Source organism: Fistularia commersonii, chromosome 9 (genome assembly GCF_037954325.1).
Source record: "Fistularia commersonii isolate RoL2024-O1a breed Wild chromosome 9, RoL_Fcom_v1.0, whole genome shotgun sequence".
NCBI lineage: Eukaryota > Metazoa > Chordata > Actinopteri > Syngnathiformes > Fistulariidae > Fistularia > Fistularia commersonii.
In genome coordinates, this window is record NC_141292.1 from 10,001,848 (window position 1) to 10,022,685 (window position 20,838).

The 20,838-nt window shown below is 38.1% G+C and overlaps 1 protein-coding gene across 3 annotated transcripts in view; it reads left to right on the forward strand.

Moving 5' to 3' along the window:
* The window catches only part of ap3b1a (adaptor related protein complex 3 subunit beta 1a), a 62,899-nt gene that overhangs the window by 2,543 nt on the left and 39,518 nt on the right, over nt 1-20,838 (forward strand). The window contains exons 1-6 of one of the 3 annotated variants that reach the window (XM_086152401.1): nt 7,946-8,484; nt 10,277-10,352; nt 10,979-11,053; nt 13,525-13,620; nt 14,016-14,176; nt 15,956-16,022. In XM_086152401.1, the coding sequence (XP_086008527.1) occupies nt 8,321-8,484; nt 10,277-10,352; nt 10,979-11,053; nt 13,525-13,620; nt 14,016-14,176; nt 15,956-16,022 (639 nt within the window). In that variant the 5' untranslated portion in view covers nt 7,946-8,320. Of the gene's footprint in view, nt 1-7,945; nt 8,485-10,276; nt 10,353-10,978; nt 11,054-13,524; nt 13,621-14,015; nt 14,177-15,955; nt 16,023-20,838 lie in introns of those variants that run through there. The other 2 variants (XM_086152399.1, XM_086152400.1) reach the window with 2 other exon arrangements.

Here is a 20,838-nt window from a genome sequence, read left to right on the forward strand (position 1 = left end):
TTTCCAACTGCTGATCCTTAACATGGCACTTTCTCTTTTGCTTTATTTTGAAGGTAATAGACTATTGAATATGAAAAATATTTTCTTGAGATAAGTTAAAATGTTGAGAACAAGATGTCCCCGACTTCAGCATATAGTGAATCTCAGTATTTGTGACCTTGAGGCTTTAAGATCTAGAATCACACTTATGTCTAACCCAGGATTGGCTTCAGTAACAATGTGTCATCTCAAATCTTGCTTGTGGACTCAAAACCCACAGTGTTAGGCTTGTGATCACATCAGCCTTGCTTGTCTAAACATGGAATCCAGTGCTGTAGTGTAAGGACCTGGAAAACAAAAATTTGTGCCAATCCTCATCACTTTGGATTTTTCCATGTCAGAAATTCCAAGCTTGAATAGTGTAGAGCATCTTGAAGAGCTCTCCCAGTAACAGTACTTGGTTTCGGGAGTTAATTGCGTGGTTTGCCCAAACCCAGCGCAGGAGCTACTATACATTTTTTTTCATTGTATAAATGAAAGTACCGGTAGCTGCATTCTCCTGTCTCAAGTCACTGCACCTCAGAAATGCTGTAACCGTTGTCTCCATGGGATAACTCTCCACAAAATGAAAAATGCCTTAGTCCATACTCACCTGAACAATACTAGGATTTTTTTTTTCATAGAACATTCAAGCATTATCACAGAAAATCAATGTCAAAGATTTTTTTCCAAACCACTATAGTGAAAAGTGATAGGTGATCAAAAAAAAAACATGTGTTGGCTCTATGTTGCTTGTCTTGCATAATCTATTAACCTGTATCTGGAATATTTGTCATATCAGATAACTTGGAGTTGGTATTTCTACAGTGCTTTGAGCAGAAATGTCCACTGTGAATGTGTTTCTGATTACAGAACAGCTATGTCAATAATTTCACTTGATAAATACCTGTTTTAGACTTTCAGCTGGTGGGAAATTTTTGTGTTAGGTATTTCCTTAAGCCAAAAGCACTGTTTGCTGCTTGTTTTTTTTTTTTAGGGAATCAGCAGTGAGAAATATCTAACATAATCCAAACAAATAAACTGATCCTTCTTTGTGATCAGCTTCAATTACCGTATTGTCACGACTATAAGGGGCACATAAAAGTCTTAGAATTTACTCAAAAATTGCGGCGCGCCCTATAGTTCGGTGCGCCCTGTGTGTGTTGTTGTAAGGAGGACGTAGTAGAGAACACCATGAGAACGTTAAAGCGGGAAGTATGGGTGTTGATTGTATATAAAAGAACGAGTATGTGTGTTATGCAGAACATCGTTGTTTTAACAACCCTGAAAATGGCAAAGAGACATGCTTATGAAGCACAGTTTAAACTGAAGGCCATCAGCTACGCGGAGGAACATGGAAATCGAGCAGCCGTGAGAGAATTTAAGATTAATGAATCAATGGTTCGCAAGTGGAGGAAGCTGGAAAACGAGCTACGACATGTCAAGCAGATGCAGCCTTAGTTTCCGTGGACATAAGGCGAGGAGGCCCGAGTTGGAGGAAAGACTCGAGCAGTGGATCATCAAGCAGAGAACGAATGGGAGAAGGGTTTCGACGGTCAACATTCGACAAAAAGCAGTAACGCTAGCAGAAGAAATGAAAATTGAACATGTCCAAGGAGGTCCGTCTTGGTGCGTTCGTTTCAGGAGACGGTGCCTTTTTTGCCATCGTGACCAGGACTATGGTAGCGCAGCAACTTCCAGTGTATTATAATGAAAAGCTGTACTAGAGGACACCATGAGAACGTTAAAGGGGGAAGTGTGGGCATTGGATAGTATATAAAACCCACACCCTATAATCAGGTGCGCTCTATGTGTGTGTTAAATACAGTAATGGCACACATAACTGAGACTGTGCCTTTGAGTACGGTGCGGCTTATGTTTGTGAAAATACGGTAACAATTCTTTAGCCAGCTGGTGCTATTCACCTGGGTGTGAATATATAGGTTTAATGGTAACTGTTAACTCAGGTCTTGTACCATTTAGATTTATCATAGCCTTGGCAGCGTGTATAAAGTGTGACTGGCATGGCTGTCAGACTAAATTGAAATGATACACAAAGGTTTCCTTCTATTATACATCAAAATGCTGTCATTGAATTGTTAAATGGCTCTTCCAGAACAAAGGGGAGATTTACTTAAGACTGCAAAACTTGTAACACGCTGGAGTGTTAGAGCAATTTAGTAAGATTTTTTTCCTTATTTCTTTTTAAACACCACTTTCAGGTTTTCTACTGAAACTTTTCGATCTATACATAGAATCCTGATTTTTATTTATTTATTTATTTGTTTGTTGATTGTTTTACTGGTGGCCAGACAAATACATTTCTTTGCTTGTTTAATATCCAGTTCAAAAAATGTTGGCCGGCCAATACTGTATTCAGTCACAGCTTTATATTTATTCTTGCTTCTAGGGTTGTCATCAGCACCTTGTGACAAAAAATACAGCCTTGTTGATTTGAATGTAATATATATATATATATACATATATATATATATATATATATTGTATGTCTATACATGCGTGTGTGTGTGTGTGTGTGTAGTTATGCAAGGGGGCTTTCAAAAAGATGTTTCATATTTGGGTCAACGAATTAAGCAAATTAAATAATCACCCAATCAGTAGGGAGTGGACTTGTTTTTCTTCCCTCCAGTGATTTGTTTTTTGTTACAAAAAACAAATTTCAGCACAAATTTCATGCAAAAGAAACTGTTCATATATCACAATTATTGGCAGTAATAAGATCAATGTGCATTAAAAAAATAAATGTAGGCAGTTGTCACACTGAATTTCAAACGTAATTTATTTACAGTATTTTTGCATCCTAAAATGACGTTACTCTGCTACTGTATGTATGTAGTGAACAGCTATAAAATAAGATTCGGACAACTACCGATCCTGCTCGGTGGCACATCCCAGGAGTTACTTTGGCAACAGGGGAGAGCAGAGGGCTAATTCCATGCTGCTTGAATATTAGTTTATTTAGGATTCAAATTATTTCAGCGTTACTACCCCTTTCTTTTGTTAACCTGAGGCAGACTTGCTCTTCAGTGATGTATTCTGGAAAATCATAGTAGTTGTGTGTACTGTCAGTTTGTGTGGTAAAGCAAGGTTACAGTTAGATTACAATGACAGCACTAGGTTTGAGTTCTAAAGTTATGGCCACAACGCTGACCTCAAATGACCCAGTTAGATTTCAGGCTAGTTTGGTACCAATTAACAGGGCATCAATTGCAATTCATTTTGTGGAATTATTTTTATTTCTCATTCTTTCCAGACATGTGCCCTTTTAAACCTGTTTTTATTTTCAGGCTCAGCCATGTAACATTGGTCAACATCTGAGGGCAAGACTGCTAAACAGTATTTCCTAATTTAACAGAGAAAGTAAACTATGACATCTGCTAAGAAGAAACCCAACTTTATCATGGATCATAAAAAAGGTCCATGTAAAAGTAGTGTATTTTGTCTTAGTCATTGTATGTAAAGAAGGGAATCACACTTGCTTAACCGTCTCTTTCTCAGAAGACATGTGGTTTCAGTTCTACAAACCCTCTCAGACTAGTGTCACATTAAAATTATGGAATGGGTGCAAAGCTGAATCTTCACAAGAGGATCAGGAAGCCCCTGACGGTTTGGGCATACAAGTGGACGAGGGACCCACTGTCTCCCAAGGTTCTCCACACAATGGTATGCGAGCCCCTGGAAATGTCAGAGCCACATTAGACTTAAACATTGTCAAGAATATTCACTAGCCTATGATCCTTTTTTTCCATTATTACTGAGTTGTTTGCAGATGTCTTTGAAGGACATCTCAAAATCTAAAAAAGAAGGACTTCTGAATCAAAGTAAAGGCAGATATTTATACATATTCTTAATTGTTTTTGAATTGTATGTCTCCCTTTTAAAAAAAAAAAAATGAAATCTGTGTTGTACTTGAGTGACTCTTGTAAATTGGTGTCACGACTTTTTCTATGTAGAGAATGAGTGGATAAGGTATTGTGTTGCTGCTAAGCTGTTATTGTCTGCTCTATGGATATCGTTGATGTTTTGAAGGTTTATTTGTTTCCTCTCTCTGTGGGATCATGTGCAGCGGGTTGGGCATTTGGTTTATTCTTTTAAACTGATTAAAACCAACAGGATACAGTGTTTAAAAAAAGTAAAGAATGCAGCATTGCATTCATTTGCCGTTTTCTTTTCCGCCTCAATATTTGAGACAAACTGAAATGGCTATTTTACAGTAAGTCCTCTTTTTATTTGTAGTGTTTTAATGCTCTCTAGTGGACACTATGTGGACACACAAGTGTGCACAGTGCAGAGGTTCATAGCTAATAGTTCCCTGGTTGCAAATGAGATCTCAAATTTCAATATTATATGACATTGTAAAACAGTAACAAAACAGGGGATACCAGTTGTATTTTTACAGCACTAGTTTGACCAGAAGGTTTTTTTCTGTTACAACCTCATATTGCTTTTAATTCAGAATATGAGATATGATTATATGATATATGCTATGTAAAGTATTGACATCATTGGAAATCTACATCATTTTGGTGTTGAAAAAGATTTGATATTGAGGTATTTATGGCAATGTCCTGCTTACACACCAGCCCATCATAATTCCCTAAGTATACAAGGTTAATGTAATACTGGGTCATCGTCATATTTAAGTTCCATCTTTGCAATTTGTGATTAAAAAATAAAACACGAGAGAGCGATGAGCTATCATTGAAACACCCTTTACATTTGTAATTGATGTAAAATTAGCAAAAAAAAAGTCCAGTTTTTTACCCGAGGGTTGCATTTGTACTTTAAAAATAGCAACATTTCTTTTTACCTGATAATTTTCTAAAATATTTAAAATGAATGAATGATAAATCAATTATAAGTTATAAACATTTATCTATAGTATTTATATTAATATTATTTGCTGAGGCTACCTTTGAAAAATTATCTCAACAGATTAAAATGTAATTAACTGAACATTTTAAGTAGACTCATTGAATACAAATCTTATACAAATTGTAAATACAATCACCAAAGTACTTTCATGAGAAGTTTTCAGAAAATAACATGTAAAAGTAACACTAAAATGGTATACTTAACCCTCCTTTCCCCAAAAAACTCAGAGAATTAAGGCATCATCAGACAATAGGACAACACTTGCTGTTGTCCATTGTCCATATCTCCATTGTCCTTAAAAAATTGTTTCCATTTAAGGCTCACTCGTGTGTGTGTGTGTGTGTGTGTGTGTGTGTGTGTGTGTGTGTGTGTGTGTGTGTGTGTGTGTGTGTGTGTGTGTGTGTGTGTGTGTGTGTGTGTGTGTGTGTGTGTGTGTGTGTGTGTGTGTGTGTGTGTGTGTGTGTGTAGAATAGTATTTTATCTATTTATTTTTTACTTTTTTGCTGTTTTGATTCTCCTTTGTAAAGGTGCTCCATGTTGCTGCTCCATGTTGCTGAGTGGAGCAGTAAGCAGTCTCACATGAGTCTCCTCCTGCTGGAGCAGGCCGGGTCAGATGCTTGGCTTCCCCTGGGTCTGAAAGATCAGGGAATGAATGATGCTTCTGTTTGTACACGCATGTCTTGACACGATGATGTGTCCCAGTCAGTTGTTGGTGCTGACTCTGAGGGATGCACACACCTCCATGTCCGCCCTGTTTGTGAGAGAATTTTTCCCTGGTGGTGATTGACCCTGCCGGGGAAGTGTGGAGGATGACTCCTGCCGAAGTCAGCTCAGGCTCTTATTAGTTGAAAGCGGTGATTGTCACATTTGAAGGGCAGGACAACATTCCTCATGATTTGCAGTCGTAGCTACTTCTATCCGACTGGAACTTTATCCATGGTTTTAGTAGGGCGCTGAACCATGTGACTAATTTGTGATGTGTGACTAAAAAGAAACTTTGCCGTGGCTGCCTGGTTTGGTTGCATGAATGTCTTAGAATTGTTAGTATCTTAGCCGTAAAGCTTGCCTTTGGTGACTCCAGGTCTACATCCAGTTGAATAAGATTAGCATAAGGTTAGATAAGATTCATGAAAGAGTGGTTTGGGTAAAAAAAAAAATGTAACTTCAATAAGCTTTAGTTCAGCGTTGGAAATAACTTCAAAATACAGGGAGCGTGAGGCATAAAGAAGACAAATCTGCAACTGCTCTTGCTTTTTTTAGAAGCATTTAAAGAAAATGCTTATTAATACAAGTCATTTTATTCAGTTTTTGTCATGTTTTGCAGAATACCTTAAGTTGTAATGAAATTCTCCCCCCAAATATGTTCAAGAAATTTCTTAAATTATTATTGATAAATATCTTGAAGAAAAATCATGAAATCAACTAACAATTTGCTCAAAATAATCTTTATTGAGATGATGGCGATGATGAAGAAGATGGTTTCTTAATACTGTGATTGTCTTCCGCTTGCCAGCTTCATTTAAAGAGAAGATAGTTTAATTGTTTCTCTTTTTTTATACTCGAGATCACATCAGCTTGTCACACAGATGGTTATATACAGCAACATGCCTCCATCCTCAGTTGCTTTGTCAGCAAAATGTTAGGATGGGGTGGACACAAATGTTAAAATATAAAACTTCCACACTGGCTTGAGAAAAGCTGCCAGTATTCATGTAGGAGAAGTGTTCAGATTGAAGTGGCAGGTTATTTTTATTTCACTACGGTATGCTGATTGAAAATGCTTCATATTCTCTTTTCTTTTCTCTTCCAATGGATAAGAACACAACTCCTCCATCATTTGGATTAAGTAAAGGAATGCTATTGTTGGTTTTTGTGATTCCCTCTTTTGAGTTGCTCTGCCTTTGCCGAGGTCATAAAACCACTGCATCGTGAGACTGTCCTAGATATTGACCGTCACTGTTGCTGCTTTTGTTTTTTCATTCTCAGTGATATCTCTGGAGGACATGGCATGAAAAAAATTGAGCCATACAATTTTTTTACACTTGAAGACCAAAATAAGCAAAATAATAGTTTAAAAAAAAATCTAGATTTAGATTATACAATAATCTAATTAAAATCATAAATAGTTGCTTAGTTTTTTTTTTTCTGGATTTTCCAAATTTTCCAATAAGTTTTTACCACCTTCGTTGTCATTTAATTGTACCAGCTTGGTGTGTGTTTTTTGATTATTTAAGCTTAATTTATTGCATTTTTATATACAGTTATTCCAGTTTTTTATGATACAGAGATGGGCTTTTCATATTGACATGTATAGAAGCAGATCCACTTCAAAATTTAAAGTGTTGTCTCATGTATGTTAATAGTTTGCCTATTAATTTCAACTATTTAAGTTTTATTATGGAATATTCATGTACATTAGTTAATATGTTAAATGTAAAATATGTAAAATGTACATTTGTTAATTGCTCACTAAGTGTTTCAGTTTCCACAGCACAGACTATTTATGCCAACATATAAGTTGGGAATTTTTCATTAAACATTTCAGCTGTGATGTTCAGGAAAAATAGTAAATTCCATCTCAAAATGTATAAGTTTCCTTTTTGTTCTTATTCAGGTTTGGGTGACTTTGTACTCAAGTGAAACTGTATTTATAAATGCAGATGCATAGTTTATGAAAAATAACAAGAGACAAAAGAAATATTTAAGGAAATGGGCTTATCTTTTGCATCTCTTCTATTTTATCCTCAAGGGTACTTCCTTACTCTTGGGTCTTTTGATGTGGCCGCATACTGTTGACCATGTCTGTCAAATTTGGGACTGTGTTGCTCAAGTTTTTCATTGTTGGCGATAAAATGTAGCGTTGTGTTTACCCACCAGTGTAGATAAGGCCCTCCTTTTTCCCCTCGAGGGAGGTGACCAGAGTTGAGGCAGGGCAGTCACATTAGCAGAGAGAGAGCAGGTGATACGGCCACCTTCCTTGAGGAAGCTCTGGGACCAGGAGCAGCTACAAGTAGGTGTTTGAGAAGACATGAGGAACTGTAGCGGAGTGGGAGTGATTCTGTCCTGAGTGAGCAACCCCCCTGCATGAGGATGATTTGTCATTAGTGAGCTGACGGATCAACATGTGACTTTTCTTGCCCCAGCAAAGAGGAAGGCAGCGATGAATGGCGGGCACCATGCCAGTGCTATTTCTCCGCTGCTCACAGTTTTTGACAGTTGTGAACAAGACAAGAGGATAAATAAAGTCAGGAGAGCAGGGCACACAGCCTAAGGGAAAGTTATTACCATGTACTGTTTCATTTTGAATCTGCTGGATGTTCAGCGCTTGTAGACCTCAGCTTTTTTTTTTTTTTTTTTTTTGCGTGCGGACTGAAGTGCCTCGGTGCTTCTGTGAAGGAAACCAGGTATGAATTTTGGTTTTTCCTCTTCGCGCCACGAAGAAGCAGGAGTTATGAGGACAATGCTGATGTCTGCCGAGAACCTGCAGCTGACTTTGAAGACCGAGATCAGTCAGGAAGAACAGGCCCTGACACAAAGCAACAGTAGTCCCGAGGAGAACCACAAAGCCGGGTACTGTATGCAATGAGAGTTCTCTCTCCACTTGTCTGACTCCCAAGAGATACTATCAAGAGACTTTTTGGACAAACATTTGGCCCCTAGTTATTTTACTCTCCTTGGCAGTGGCCGGCATTTTAAGGCTTTTCCACGTGTCACCATTAAAAGCTCAACATAAAGGAACATGTCTACTCAGTAATCACCGTTTTAACTGCAGACACTGAGAAAGACCCATTGTATGTATTTATAGATACATTTTTATATGTTAAAGGTCTGGCAAATGTAAATAATGTGCTTTTAAGATGCAATTTAACTTTTGCTAATGTTTTTGCAGTTTTCTTTTTCAATGTCCAAAGTCAGACATCAAACTGATTGCCATTAAAATCACTAATGTTTACAAGCTTTTTAACAGAATGTGGAAGATTTACTGTTGATTTTTATCAGACATCAGCAGATTTTCCAAACTTTGGATTTCCTCCAAAATCCAGTCTTGGTCTGGCTCGAGCTTATTCCAGATCAAGATGTTTATTCTTCATTTATGTTCACACAGAACCTGGCTGAGCCTCAGGGGTTGCCCTTCAAATGCATTTCACAAAAATTTACTTTAAAAGTCTTAATCCAGCATCCCCTTTTCACCCTGAAAAATTAACTTTCAGGTTCTACTGGCATCACCCTGATATCTGATTGGTCAGTGCACATTATACATGGGCTTCTTATCATTGTTTCCTATCCTGCCTCTTAGAGTATATCATTCTCTCTGCTCTTTCCCACATTTCCGGGCTTTCTGCACTATAGTCCCACTAGAGGGGAAAAAATGACTTTAGAAATCTAGACCTTTGACATAGTTTCTTTACATAAGGGGTGTATCCCCCAAAGTCCAATATTGTGATTTTAAGAATATTGCAGTATACTTCAGATAGTATTCTTTCACCTCCCAGTAATGTCACTGAAGGAAAATGTTTGTTTTTCACTCTCACTCTTATTGCTGTAGCATGCCTTTGGGAGGTAGACAAACTGACCAACCACAAGTATAAAAGCCAGGGTGGATAGTTTAATGCAGATCATCACATTTTGATTAAGGCACACTTCTGCTAATTTAAGCATGTGTTACTGTTGAGATTATCAGCTATACAGGACATATGTTTTATATTAATTTTATGCAAATGGTGTCAGAGATATGATAGATTACAGTTGGACTGACAGTAAAATTCAACATCTGATTCCTACCAAACAAATTTTCCACATCAGACACATTAAAATATTTTGATTTCTGTGATGTTTGCACTGTAGCCAGCAGGCTGACACTGCTTCATCTGAGAGAGGCTGATTGACCAACTGGCTGCTTATCGGTTCGGCTAAAGAAAAAATACACTGATGCTGAACTGATGGTAAAGCTCGAGGAAATGTACAGATGATCAAAATGATTGGGCTTTGGAATGCTGGCAAAAACAACGCTTGTTTTCCCAGAGAGTCGCATTCATGTTAAGTGGCACATTTTGTTTTCCATCTGTGCATGAAGTCTCCCTGTGTTACACCCCTGAGTGAAACAGACAACCTGCTGTGTTATTTACAATGGCATTGTTTATTCGCATCAGCCGATGAAGTGCGTCACCATGTGAGACACAATTTGAGTCGTAATGCTCCGTTACAGCTATCATTTGACTGACTGAGAAGTGCGGCATAGCTTTTATAGCGACGTGACCTTTGCCTGTGTGGCCCGGTAATCTGTGAGACAGATGTTGTATTCTCATAGTTCACACTACTTTTGGCCACGTTAAGTGTGAGTAATGGTATTTTCTGTCCTCAGGAATGAAGATCTTAAAGAGATGTTGGAGAGCAACAAGGAGTCGCTCAAACTGGAGGCCATGAAAAGAATTGTTGGGGTGAGGATTTTCTATCCTGCTAATACTTAGTCACCACTTTATTCTCGACATTCCTAAAAATAATAAAGAGTATCATATTACTTCTTTTCTTTCATAAATATCAAAAATTGTGTGTAACTGTGAAACTTAACACTGAGTTTTTTATTGGACTTTCCCCACTTAGAGGAACATTCTATTGTATTTTTTTTCCCAATATAAAAAAAAGTGGCAGACTGTTTTGCCATCCACATTCTCTTAAGACTCACTGTCAGGTAAAAATATTTTCTGTTTTTTATCATTCCTTGTGTATTTATCGTGTTTCTTCGTTATATCAGTTATATTAGTATATTTACATAGTCGATTTCAAAAATAATGGTGGAAAGCAATATCACTGAGAAATTCTGAAAAAAGCAAACCTTTTGCCTAAAAAAAAACAATCAAAAAAGCAGGACAAAAAATTAGGCAATTTATCAGCAAAGTTCGTAATTGTCAGGTTCTGGTAGATGATGGATCCTATGAATTTGCCTATTGTCTTTGTTTCAAATGCTTGAGTTGTTGTATACATCCTTAATAGGCTCTTGTAATTTACTTTGTTGAACAATTTATTTAAAGATTGTTGCATGCTTTGTTGTTGTATTTCTTTCCAGTTAATCGCCAAAGGAAAAAATGCATCTGAGCTGTTTCCAGCCGTAGTGAAGAATGTGGCCAGTAAGAACATCGAGGTATGACGTGCCGATTTCTGTCCCAAGAAAAGTTTCATCACAATTATGATTCATTGACATCTTGGATAATACAAGTGTGACACGCCACAAGGATACAGAACTTCCTCCGCAAAACTCATGTGTGCTCATGTGTTTTGAAAGACACTCTGACACACACACAGGCGCATTAAAAGTGGACATAATGGGGTATAAAAATCATTTTTTCTTCATCTGAAGTGTAACATGTACTGCAACATACACAAAACAGCTTAAGGCCACTGAAATGATTATTAACATCTGAAAGTAAGAAAAATGTCCATGGTGGCTTCAGCCATAAACAGTGGCACGAAAGCAAAAAGCCACAGCTTTACAGGCTTGCGTAATGTGTGAAACACCATTCAGCTCTCTTAAATGTTCTTTGAAAATAGCTTGATTAGATGTGAACAATTTCTTCCCCTTTAGTCAAATATAAGCCATAGATAAAAGGAAATAATAAGAAAAAATATAGCAGTTCTGAATTATAGCAGGACAAAGTGCATTACACCTGACCGTATCAGATGCCAATAAGTTTGAAAGAGAACGCGGATCCAAGTTTTCAACAATTCGTCCTGGCTTGAGGTAATATTTGTACCTAATGGTCACACACACACACACACACACACACACACACACACACACACACACACACACACACACACAAACGGCTGGCTGGAAATTCTTAAAAGGACATCTTGTCCTCTTCTTTAATTGAAAACCAGCGGTACAAAGAGCCTGAGCGAGCGTACCTGCTCCACTCAGCCCTGTAATGTGTTAGACAGACATACCTTGTGAATGACCGACCGCTAAGCAGCAGCTCAAGAGGGGATCCCATGCCCAGATATTGTGAATATTGATTAGCAGCAGTGGAATAATCAGGCGACGTGAGGGGCAGTGAGCAAGCGGGGGTCCTCTAGCCAGGCACGGCGAGCGACTCATGGCGGGGGAAGGGGGAGCAGGTGGCTCCATGTAATTGGCAGACGAGATCCCACAGTCATGTCTCCCCATCTCCCACCTCACACACGCCAGCTGCTTTGATAGTTTGAAGTCTTGGACTGTGTTTCTTCCCCTTCCTGAAGTATGTCTCACTAAAAGTGGCCTATTTTTCAGTTTCTCATTATTTCTTTTCATCATCCCTTACAGGTAAAGACTGCTTCTAGGGCCCATCCAATTAAATAACAACACTGGAGCTTAAAAGTTTGTTACAGGGTTTCAGCATCAGTGCAGTTTTCTCTAAGTGATGTATTTCTGTTTTAAAGTGCTTTCTCACTGTCTATGATAAAAATAAAGTAGAGCCCACCAGTGCCAGATGATTGGAAGCGTGATGGTGCTGTAAGAGCAGGGATATATTGATAAATAAGTAGTATCCTTGAACTGCAGTATAGTACTAAAGATTTAAATATTGAAAATGGCAAAATTTAATTTCACAAAAAATTTAACAGAAAACAATGAAATAAACTGTCACATTTTGTCAGGGGAACATGTTCTTGTTTTTGGTATTCTGGTCGCTGTTGAGATATGTCAGTGTAAAGAGGGGGCCAAGTGAAAAAAGATGTCACAAGTAAAAACTATAAGCCTTTATAACAGGTCAATATCTACTGAAAATTAGATGTTTTTATTGGATGGTCAATTTTTACTTCGGGATCCTCCTACCCCCACCCTATTTTTCAAATCAAACTCTGCCATATGCCTCTTGTTCATATGGTGCAGTTCCTTGTGGGTAGACAGGGTGGTCCCCATTGTGGTAAATAAAGCTGTTCATTCCACTTGCACCAGGCAGAATGATGATGGAGGACTGTGCTTCTCTCTTGTAGGTCAGTACTTAGTGTATTAGAAATCATGATACTGATTACTGGATTCTGAAAAGGTAACCTTTCCCACGACCTCCACCTTAAATCCCAGTCATAGATTATACGATGGATAGTTCCCTAAGTAAATCATTATTCCTCATAACCAGTTTTATCCCAATTCCATTTAGTTTATGACCAGAAATCAACTTATTCTTCTCTCCCTCTGAATTGCCGGCATGAATCAGCAAGTGGGTTAAACCTGCCCCACTGCACTGCAAAATGTTATCCTAGGCTCTCTTGTAAGGAAGGAGGAAGGGGACAAGTCCAAACACAGGACGAGGTGGGGTAAATAATTCAATTTCTGAAAAGAACAAAAATCCATCACTCTGCTCTCTGCCTGAAACAACACCGGGCTCTGTGAGCAGCTGAAGACAGGAAAATGCTCTGTTGCAGCTTTTATTTTTTCACACCCCTTGGCAAAATAAACCCCACTTTCTTACAAAAAACATATCTGAGAGAAGGTTCTCTCTGTTTTCCTGCCATTTTTTTTTAGATTTTGTATTCCTTTTATATTACTTCCAAAGATTTTAATCCTTGTATTACACATTCAGCCTCTGAGATGATGTTTTATTAGTTCATTGTATGTAATGTAATTGTCCTTTCCAGCTCAAGAAGCTTGTTTATGTGTACCTGGTGAGATACGCAGAGGAGCAACAGGATCTGGCTTTGCTTTCCATCTGCACCTTCCAGCGCTCCCTCAAGGCAAGTCTCTGTTTTTCCCTGTCTTTTTATTCCTATTTTTGATAACATTTCAAAAATGTCCAGACCTATACAGGATTTTTGAAGCTAAACTAGTCACCCATGGGGAAAACAGCCACAACAAAACAGATCAACAAATAGGTGTGCAATAGGTGATCTAATAGGCTGACACAATTCAGATATCATGGCGACCACTAAAGGTGGCAGAAATAGTTTCAAATGTTTTCTGATGTTTATTACACCCATAGAGACTGGAAAACCTCCCGGACCAAAGTCAACACAACTTTAGTCAATACTACCATACGTTCACACATACAGAGCACTGAAATAGTGTTAGTCTAAGACTCACGGTGCAAATGTACAAAAATTACAAATCATTTTTTACATCTTCATGGCAGGACCCAAACCAACTGATCAGAGCCAGTGCTTTGAGAGTTCTGTCCAGCATCCGCGTGCCAATAATCGTCCCCATCATGATGCTCGCCATTAAGGAGGCTGCGACTGACCTGTCCCCGTATGTCAGGAAGACCTCAGCCCATGCTATTCAGAAGCTTTACAGGTACACTTGTCTGCCACGATATGTGTTTTATGCACACACCTGGATCATCAAATACTTCTCCAGCTTTAGAAAGGCATTTTACAAGACTGATGTGTTTAAGCCATAACAGTGCCAATATTTTCATGATAGTTGCCGTCAAAATGAAGCACAAGCCCTTGGATTCCCTCGGTCATGTCTCACTGTTATGTTCAAAGAGCACCACTGTCAGTGATGGCTTCTCCAACATCGACAACAAACAAAATATAAAAAACAGGAAAACAAATCAAACTGGAAAGATGAAGAGATTGCTGTTCCAAATACAAGAATAACAATAATTCGAATATAGAAATCATGAGCAAACAAGTAAACCAAGTCCTACTGAGCAGAGGTTTTGCATGAAAGAATGGCAAAAGACATTCCTGGAAAGGCCAGGTAAGAATATATGGCATATATATATACCATATATGAATAAGACAATATCAAGATAAAATTTTTTGTTGTAAACATTTAATGGACAATACCAAAAGGTAAACATCCTGTATTAGCAAGATTCACTCCCCCAGGACAAAAAATGGAAACAATAAAACTATATGTACTTGTTTTTGGTCTTTCTAAGTAAAAATATTAAGTCGTTAAAAATACTTGATAAATCAGTTTTATAGCAATGATATGTCCGTTTCTTACAGTTTGCAGTTCTTTAAATTCAAATTAAAACAAATTTGCTCTGCAGCCGACATAAAGCTATTACTTTCAATGAAATGATGCTTTACACGAAAAGCAGAGTTGCTGTTTAGCTTAGATGTTCCCCAACGTTTCAGTCCCTGATTTCCAAAGGGTAAATGTCATTATACCGTCAAACAATAAATCAATAAATAAATAACAGCCACGTTGATCGCAAAAGTATTATTTTTAGTATTTATAGTTTAGTAATAAGATGATTGGCAATAAATCAAGTTGTAGTTTATGAACAGCTGTTTTTTTAACTCTTTACTTTAAAAAGCAATAAGACAAAGTGAAACAAAGCCAGATAAATGTATTATATTATATATTATTATATTATCTAATCATATTGAGACTGGGTTAAAATTTTTTTTTACATTTTATACATTGTCAATTAACTGTTACTGTTAGACTGTTACTAGCCATCTTTAGGCTGATTGAAGTATAAAGCTAGTCAAGTATCAAGAAATTTAGAATGTAAATATAACAAACAGAGGGGTAAAAACATGAAATAAAAGTAGCTTATATTGTATTGTATATTTAAAAAGAATGAGGTTTGAATAATCTGAGGAAAAAAGGCAAGGGAGGATGAGGAGTAGCTCTTCCATGAGAGAGTGGCTGCACCCCTTGGCTTGACTGGCTTGACTGACTCTCCTTATCACCTTGTTCCCGAGCAATGAACTGAGCAGTTGATATAAGGGGTTTTGCCCTGAAGCTATCTCGCTCATATCAACTAAGTCCTCCCCGACTGGAATGGAGGAAAGAATGATGGATTACTGGACAAAGTAGTAATAAAACTGAACCAGATTTGCAGTTACACATGTGATTTTTTTTTTTTTTAAACATTCAAAGTTCTTTTCAAAGAACATAGAACACAGACTGCTGTTGCAAGAACGCAGGCGCGTCAGTATTCCGAACACACAGCATGGATGGGACATGATTTAATTTGTACTTCCATATCGTTTTCATCTTGTATGAATAATTGCCATTCCATAGTTTGTTTCAGCGCTCTCTCCCTTTCCTCTCTCCCTCTCTCTCTCTCTCTCTCTCCCTCCCCCTCTCTGTGTCTCATATCCGCAGCCTTGATCCAGACCAGAAGGAGCAGTTGATTGAAGTGATTGAGAAATTACTGAAAGACAAAAGCACTGTAAGTAGAGGCTACTTCATAGTTGCCTGCCCTGCAGTGTAGATTCCAGGCCACTGGAGGGCAGCCTAGTCAAACAGGTCTGCCTTTTTAGCTCGCCATCCCACAGCTCATTCAGCAATGCCATGGTTTGTTAACACCCACTTAAACCCACACATCTTCAGATGCTCCTTGTTAAGTGTCCATTTGGTGTGAATTTTTGCACTGATGCTAGTGTCAGCTTAATTTTCTGAAAGGCCATCCCCCCTCTCTTTTTTTAAACTCTTTTCCCCAAAATGAAGCATAAATTAGTCACATTCTCAAATTCCATATATTGGGTGTTTGCAGACACAGTACGGGCACATTAGAAGTCAGGAGGCGGCACATTATTTTCATGAGGTCAGAGCAAATACTAAGGGTGCTTAAATGCCAATTTCAAACATGCAGAGTATGTTGTGTTTATGTGTGCACATCATGCACACTTTGTCGTAATTTTGTATTCATAGCGTATACCTATCATTATACAAACAAAACAAAGCAAGGGGGATGGAAAGCCCAGTACCAGATGCATAGCATATTTAGCCCCTGACGCTAACGAAGACAGATGACTTCTCCCTGGTGGAGCCCACAGTTTGAGGCTGGGGACGGAGGGAGAGGGCACCATGATCACACACACGCACAAACACCATCATTTTGTGATGAATAGTGAAAAACCCTAGCATTGTGGATATTTAATGGCTGTCAAGCAAGCTATTTTTATGATGTTAAGGTGATGCTATGTATCATGTGAAAGTTCCATGATAATGGGGACATGGGTGGACGTCTGGGTGTTGTAACAGAACTGTCAGGTACCTCAGATGTTTGTTTCTTTTGGGTGTAATGTAAAGTGTTGCATAAAGATCTGCTCTACAGATAATTTGTCATGGCAATATGGGCATATATATTGATGCTAATCAAATTCTATAGTTAACGCTTTTAAACATTGAAAATTAGATATTGAACAATTTTGCGTAATGAATTACATTATTTTTTAAAAGCCAATTCGGCGATATGTTGTCAAATTTCCCATCCACTGAACTAGTACGTAGTGAAACGAAATTTCATCATACTAGAGAAATACTGCATTTATGTTATTCATCTGACATGAGCAAATATGACTTCTCTGGAACAATGAAGAAGATACAGTTCCAGTCCCAAGAGTCTAACATGCTAATACTGAAGAGTCTGAAGTGCATTGTGGTATGTATATTGTGTGTACACTGTGATTCATTCAGTTTCCTCTAAGTGTAATTCCAGGGATGGGCCTTTAATAATTATACTATGATTCCAAGAATCAGATAGTTTGCATAATTCACGTTCTGACCATGTAATGTAAAAATCTGCCCATCAATTTTTATTTTGATGAGGCATGTGGATCTCCAGCCAGTCCCGCAGTTGCTAAAGCAAGAGGCTTTTCAGACCTCTTGACTGTTTATATTCAAACAGTTCTTTTATGAAGCCTGTTAAAAAAACCTATAAACGCTGTCAGATATTTCCGATCGCAGTTTTCTTTCTCCAGCATAGTAGACAGCACTCAGCCTAGTAGGCATTCTTTAAGTAGCACTCTTTGGTTTGTTGAGTGCACTGTTGGTACTTGGGTGAGGCAGCCATCGACTTAAAAAGTAAGTTCAAAAATCCTGTCAGTATTTTCTGCTGTTTTAGGGAATGCGATTCATAAAGAACATTTTGCATTCCTAGATGGGGTAGATAGATGGGTACACAAAATGTGTGCACTCCATTTATTCTACACTCAGGTGAAAATAGAAATAGACCTTTAAATAGACCTTCTAAAAAAGATGATCAGTATTTAATTTATTATTAGATTTTACATCAAAAGCTCAAAAAAATGTCAATCCATAAACTCGTGATAAAATAAGTACACATTTCAAAAGGTGATACTTTGGGCTTGGTGACACATCAAAGATAAATGAAGTGTGCCCTCGGTTTATTTAGTATTCAAACTGCGCTCTCATTTAATGCTGCTTGTGCTATGTTTTGTTGCAGGTGTCTTATATCCAATTTAGCGTCACATTGTCCCTTTGATTTGGCAAAGAAAATGTGTAATTAAATTAGCTGGAGATTTACTGAATAAGCAAATATTTGTTTTAAGAATTAAACAACATTTAGCCCAAATGTAAGATGAGTTGGTTTTGTTAATTAATGGGTCAGTTGTCGTTACTACTGCAGAGAGCAGACGATACACACTATTAGAATATGTGCAAGCACTTCTTTGCTGATTCTCTTCCAGTTTAGCATCTATAATCGTTTCTCTTTTGAATTGAATGAGCGTTGCAGTCCACCCATGTCAAATGATTTCGTCCGCTGCCTCTTTTGTATCTCCAGTAGTACAGTGGAAGTAATGCCATTTCACCACGTCTGGTATTGGCTGAACCATATTTTATTTCACGCAGCAATATTTCCCTTTTATCAGCGTAGCAAGATTTCACTTAAGTCAAACAAAAAAAGGATTATTTTCATCGTGTAAATTCAAACACTTGCAAAAAACAGCTAGATAGAAACCTAGCTCTTGTGTGGATCTTGATTTTGGATGACTTAAGATTGCTCACAGTAAACATATATCTAAGAGTGGCTAATGAAAAATTGCCCAACGAGCATATATACTCAGTTTCCTTTTGCTAATACTTTATGCTTTCAGATTCAAGTCCAAATTTGTTTAAATTTGTTGAGTGATTTTTCTGCATTGGTTTTTAATGACTCGATTTAACAGCCAATAGGCAAATTAATTAAGGTAAACGCAGTTAAGTTACTGTCACTATGCTGCCTGTTGAAGAAGGAAACATTTAGTCATTGTTCCAGTCGGTGGTGTTGTCTGGACCTCCTGACATTTACTTTTACAGATGTGCCTGCTTGGTTAAACGACTGTGACACACGGGGGCCCTGCTTTACGGGCTGGATGGTTTAAAGAGAAAATGGGAAGATCTGATGACAGAGACAACACAGGAGTTTGTGCAGCTGTTTTACCGTGATGGATCTATTATGCAGCCATTACAAGATAAATGATCGATCCCTCCCATCCTCCCCCCCTGCACCTCCTGCAAAATTGAAATGAGAACAGAAAGGAGGGGTGGGGACAGGGTGGACTGGGGGTGCTATGATTAGGGGCTAGGTGAGACGCCCATTAATTTAAGAGAAAAAGGAGGGAGGAGAGAGAGCAGGAGAAGAGCGACTGGAGGGAGGATAGGCCGACCCCACGCCGGGCCATCAATCAAGGAGGCGTGTGTTGTCTCTGGCGTGATGACCCAGCACTCCCTGCTTCTCTGGCACCCTAATTAGAATTCATAGCAAAATAGATGCAAGGAAACGGTTCGGGCCCTTCATAATTTTATAGGAAATTTATTGTTATTAGAAGAACCATTTGCTTAGTGTGATTTTTCCATTACCAGCTTGTCACACAGGGGAGATAATATGGTTGTGGAGGGGGAGGTGCAGAATGAACTCTATGGATTGGGGTGTCAGTTTTGTTGATGGTGCATGTAGTTTACCTTGGAGCAGCATCTAATGGGGAAGTTGGTGGAGAATCCACAAAGCCTTGTAGCAGGATGCACATGCTGGGAAACACTGCTGCCTGCAGTAATAGTCTGTGGAGACAAGACAGCCCTAGAGATGACAGGAACAATCCCATACACACACACACACAAAATTGTTGTCTAATCAATACTAGTAGAGATATTAGCAAAAGCCTGTGTTACATTTACTAGAGTTTGTTTATATTGTAAATCTCAATAATACAATACAATAAGTATGCATGAAATAAATGTCTGTAAAGATGTTTAATCACAAATAATTTCCGAATGGGAAATGCTCTCCTAATTTATAACACTTTCATCACCTAGTGGTTTCAAATCCCTTTATACTTGATAACACAAACACACACGCAGACACACACCGATGCAGAGCTGCCATTCAACGCACTAACCAGAACATCAGGGGCAAGTGGGGGTTCAGTGTTGTGCTCAAGGGCACTTTGGCATGCAGACAGAAGTAACCAAGAATCAAAACACCAACCATCCAATTGGAGGGACACTAGCTCCAGGAACTGTGCCCCCTAGTATTTATAAATCTACTTCCTAGAAAATTAGTAACCATATGCAACCATACGGGGACTTTATATATAGCCTCAGTAGTGTTGGTCAAGCATACTCCTATGGTGGATTTAAACAAATCACCTCTAATAATTGTCTTTCTGCACATTCCCAGATTTTTCTTTCCTTTTGGACTTTCGGTTCTCGTATCTGTAGTTGTGGCTCATCAATCACTAACTAATGCATCAGTTGCATTTGACGGTTCCCAGAGTTTGGACAATATCAGAATTCCAAAGCTGGTGCAAGGAACTGGAATGCAGTCATGATAAGTGAAATATCATATGCCCATGTGCTCAGTTCGGTTATGTCAGCTCAATGTGGCTGCTGTGGAGAAAAAAAAAAAACTTCCACGGAGGCTAATTAAACAAATCTGGGAGAGGAAAAATTCCTTCTATGTGTTATTTGCAAAATAGCGTGAGGCCTGAAGCCAGCTATGAGGATAAACTATACATATTTCATGGTTTCAGCGTGTACAATTTTTAGTAATTCTGTCTTTTGGCTTTACTTCTAAGTGTTTAGCATTTGTATTTCACCTTTCATTCTTCCATTTTAATGCAGCATGTGAACACATACTTATTGGGATAGGGAATTGTATGAAATTGAGTTTTATCTGCTGCGCTTTTGATTAATTTCTTGATTACTTTATGATACTTTCTTGGTAAGATGTAGATAACTTCTTCCCATAAAACACACTGTTT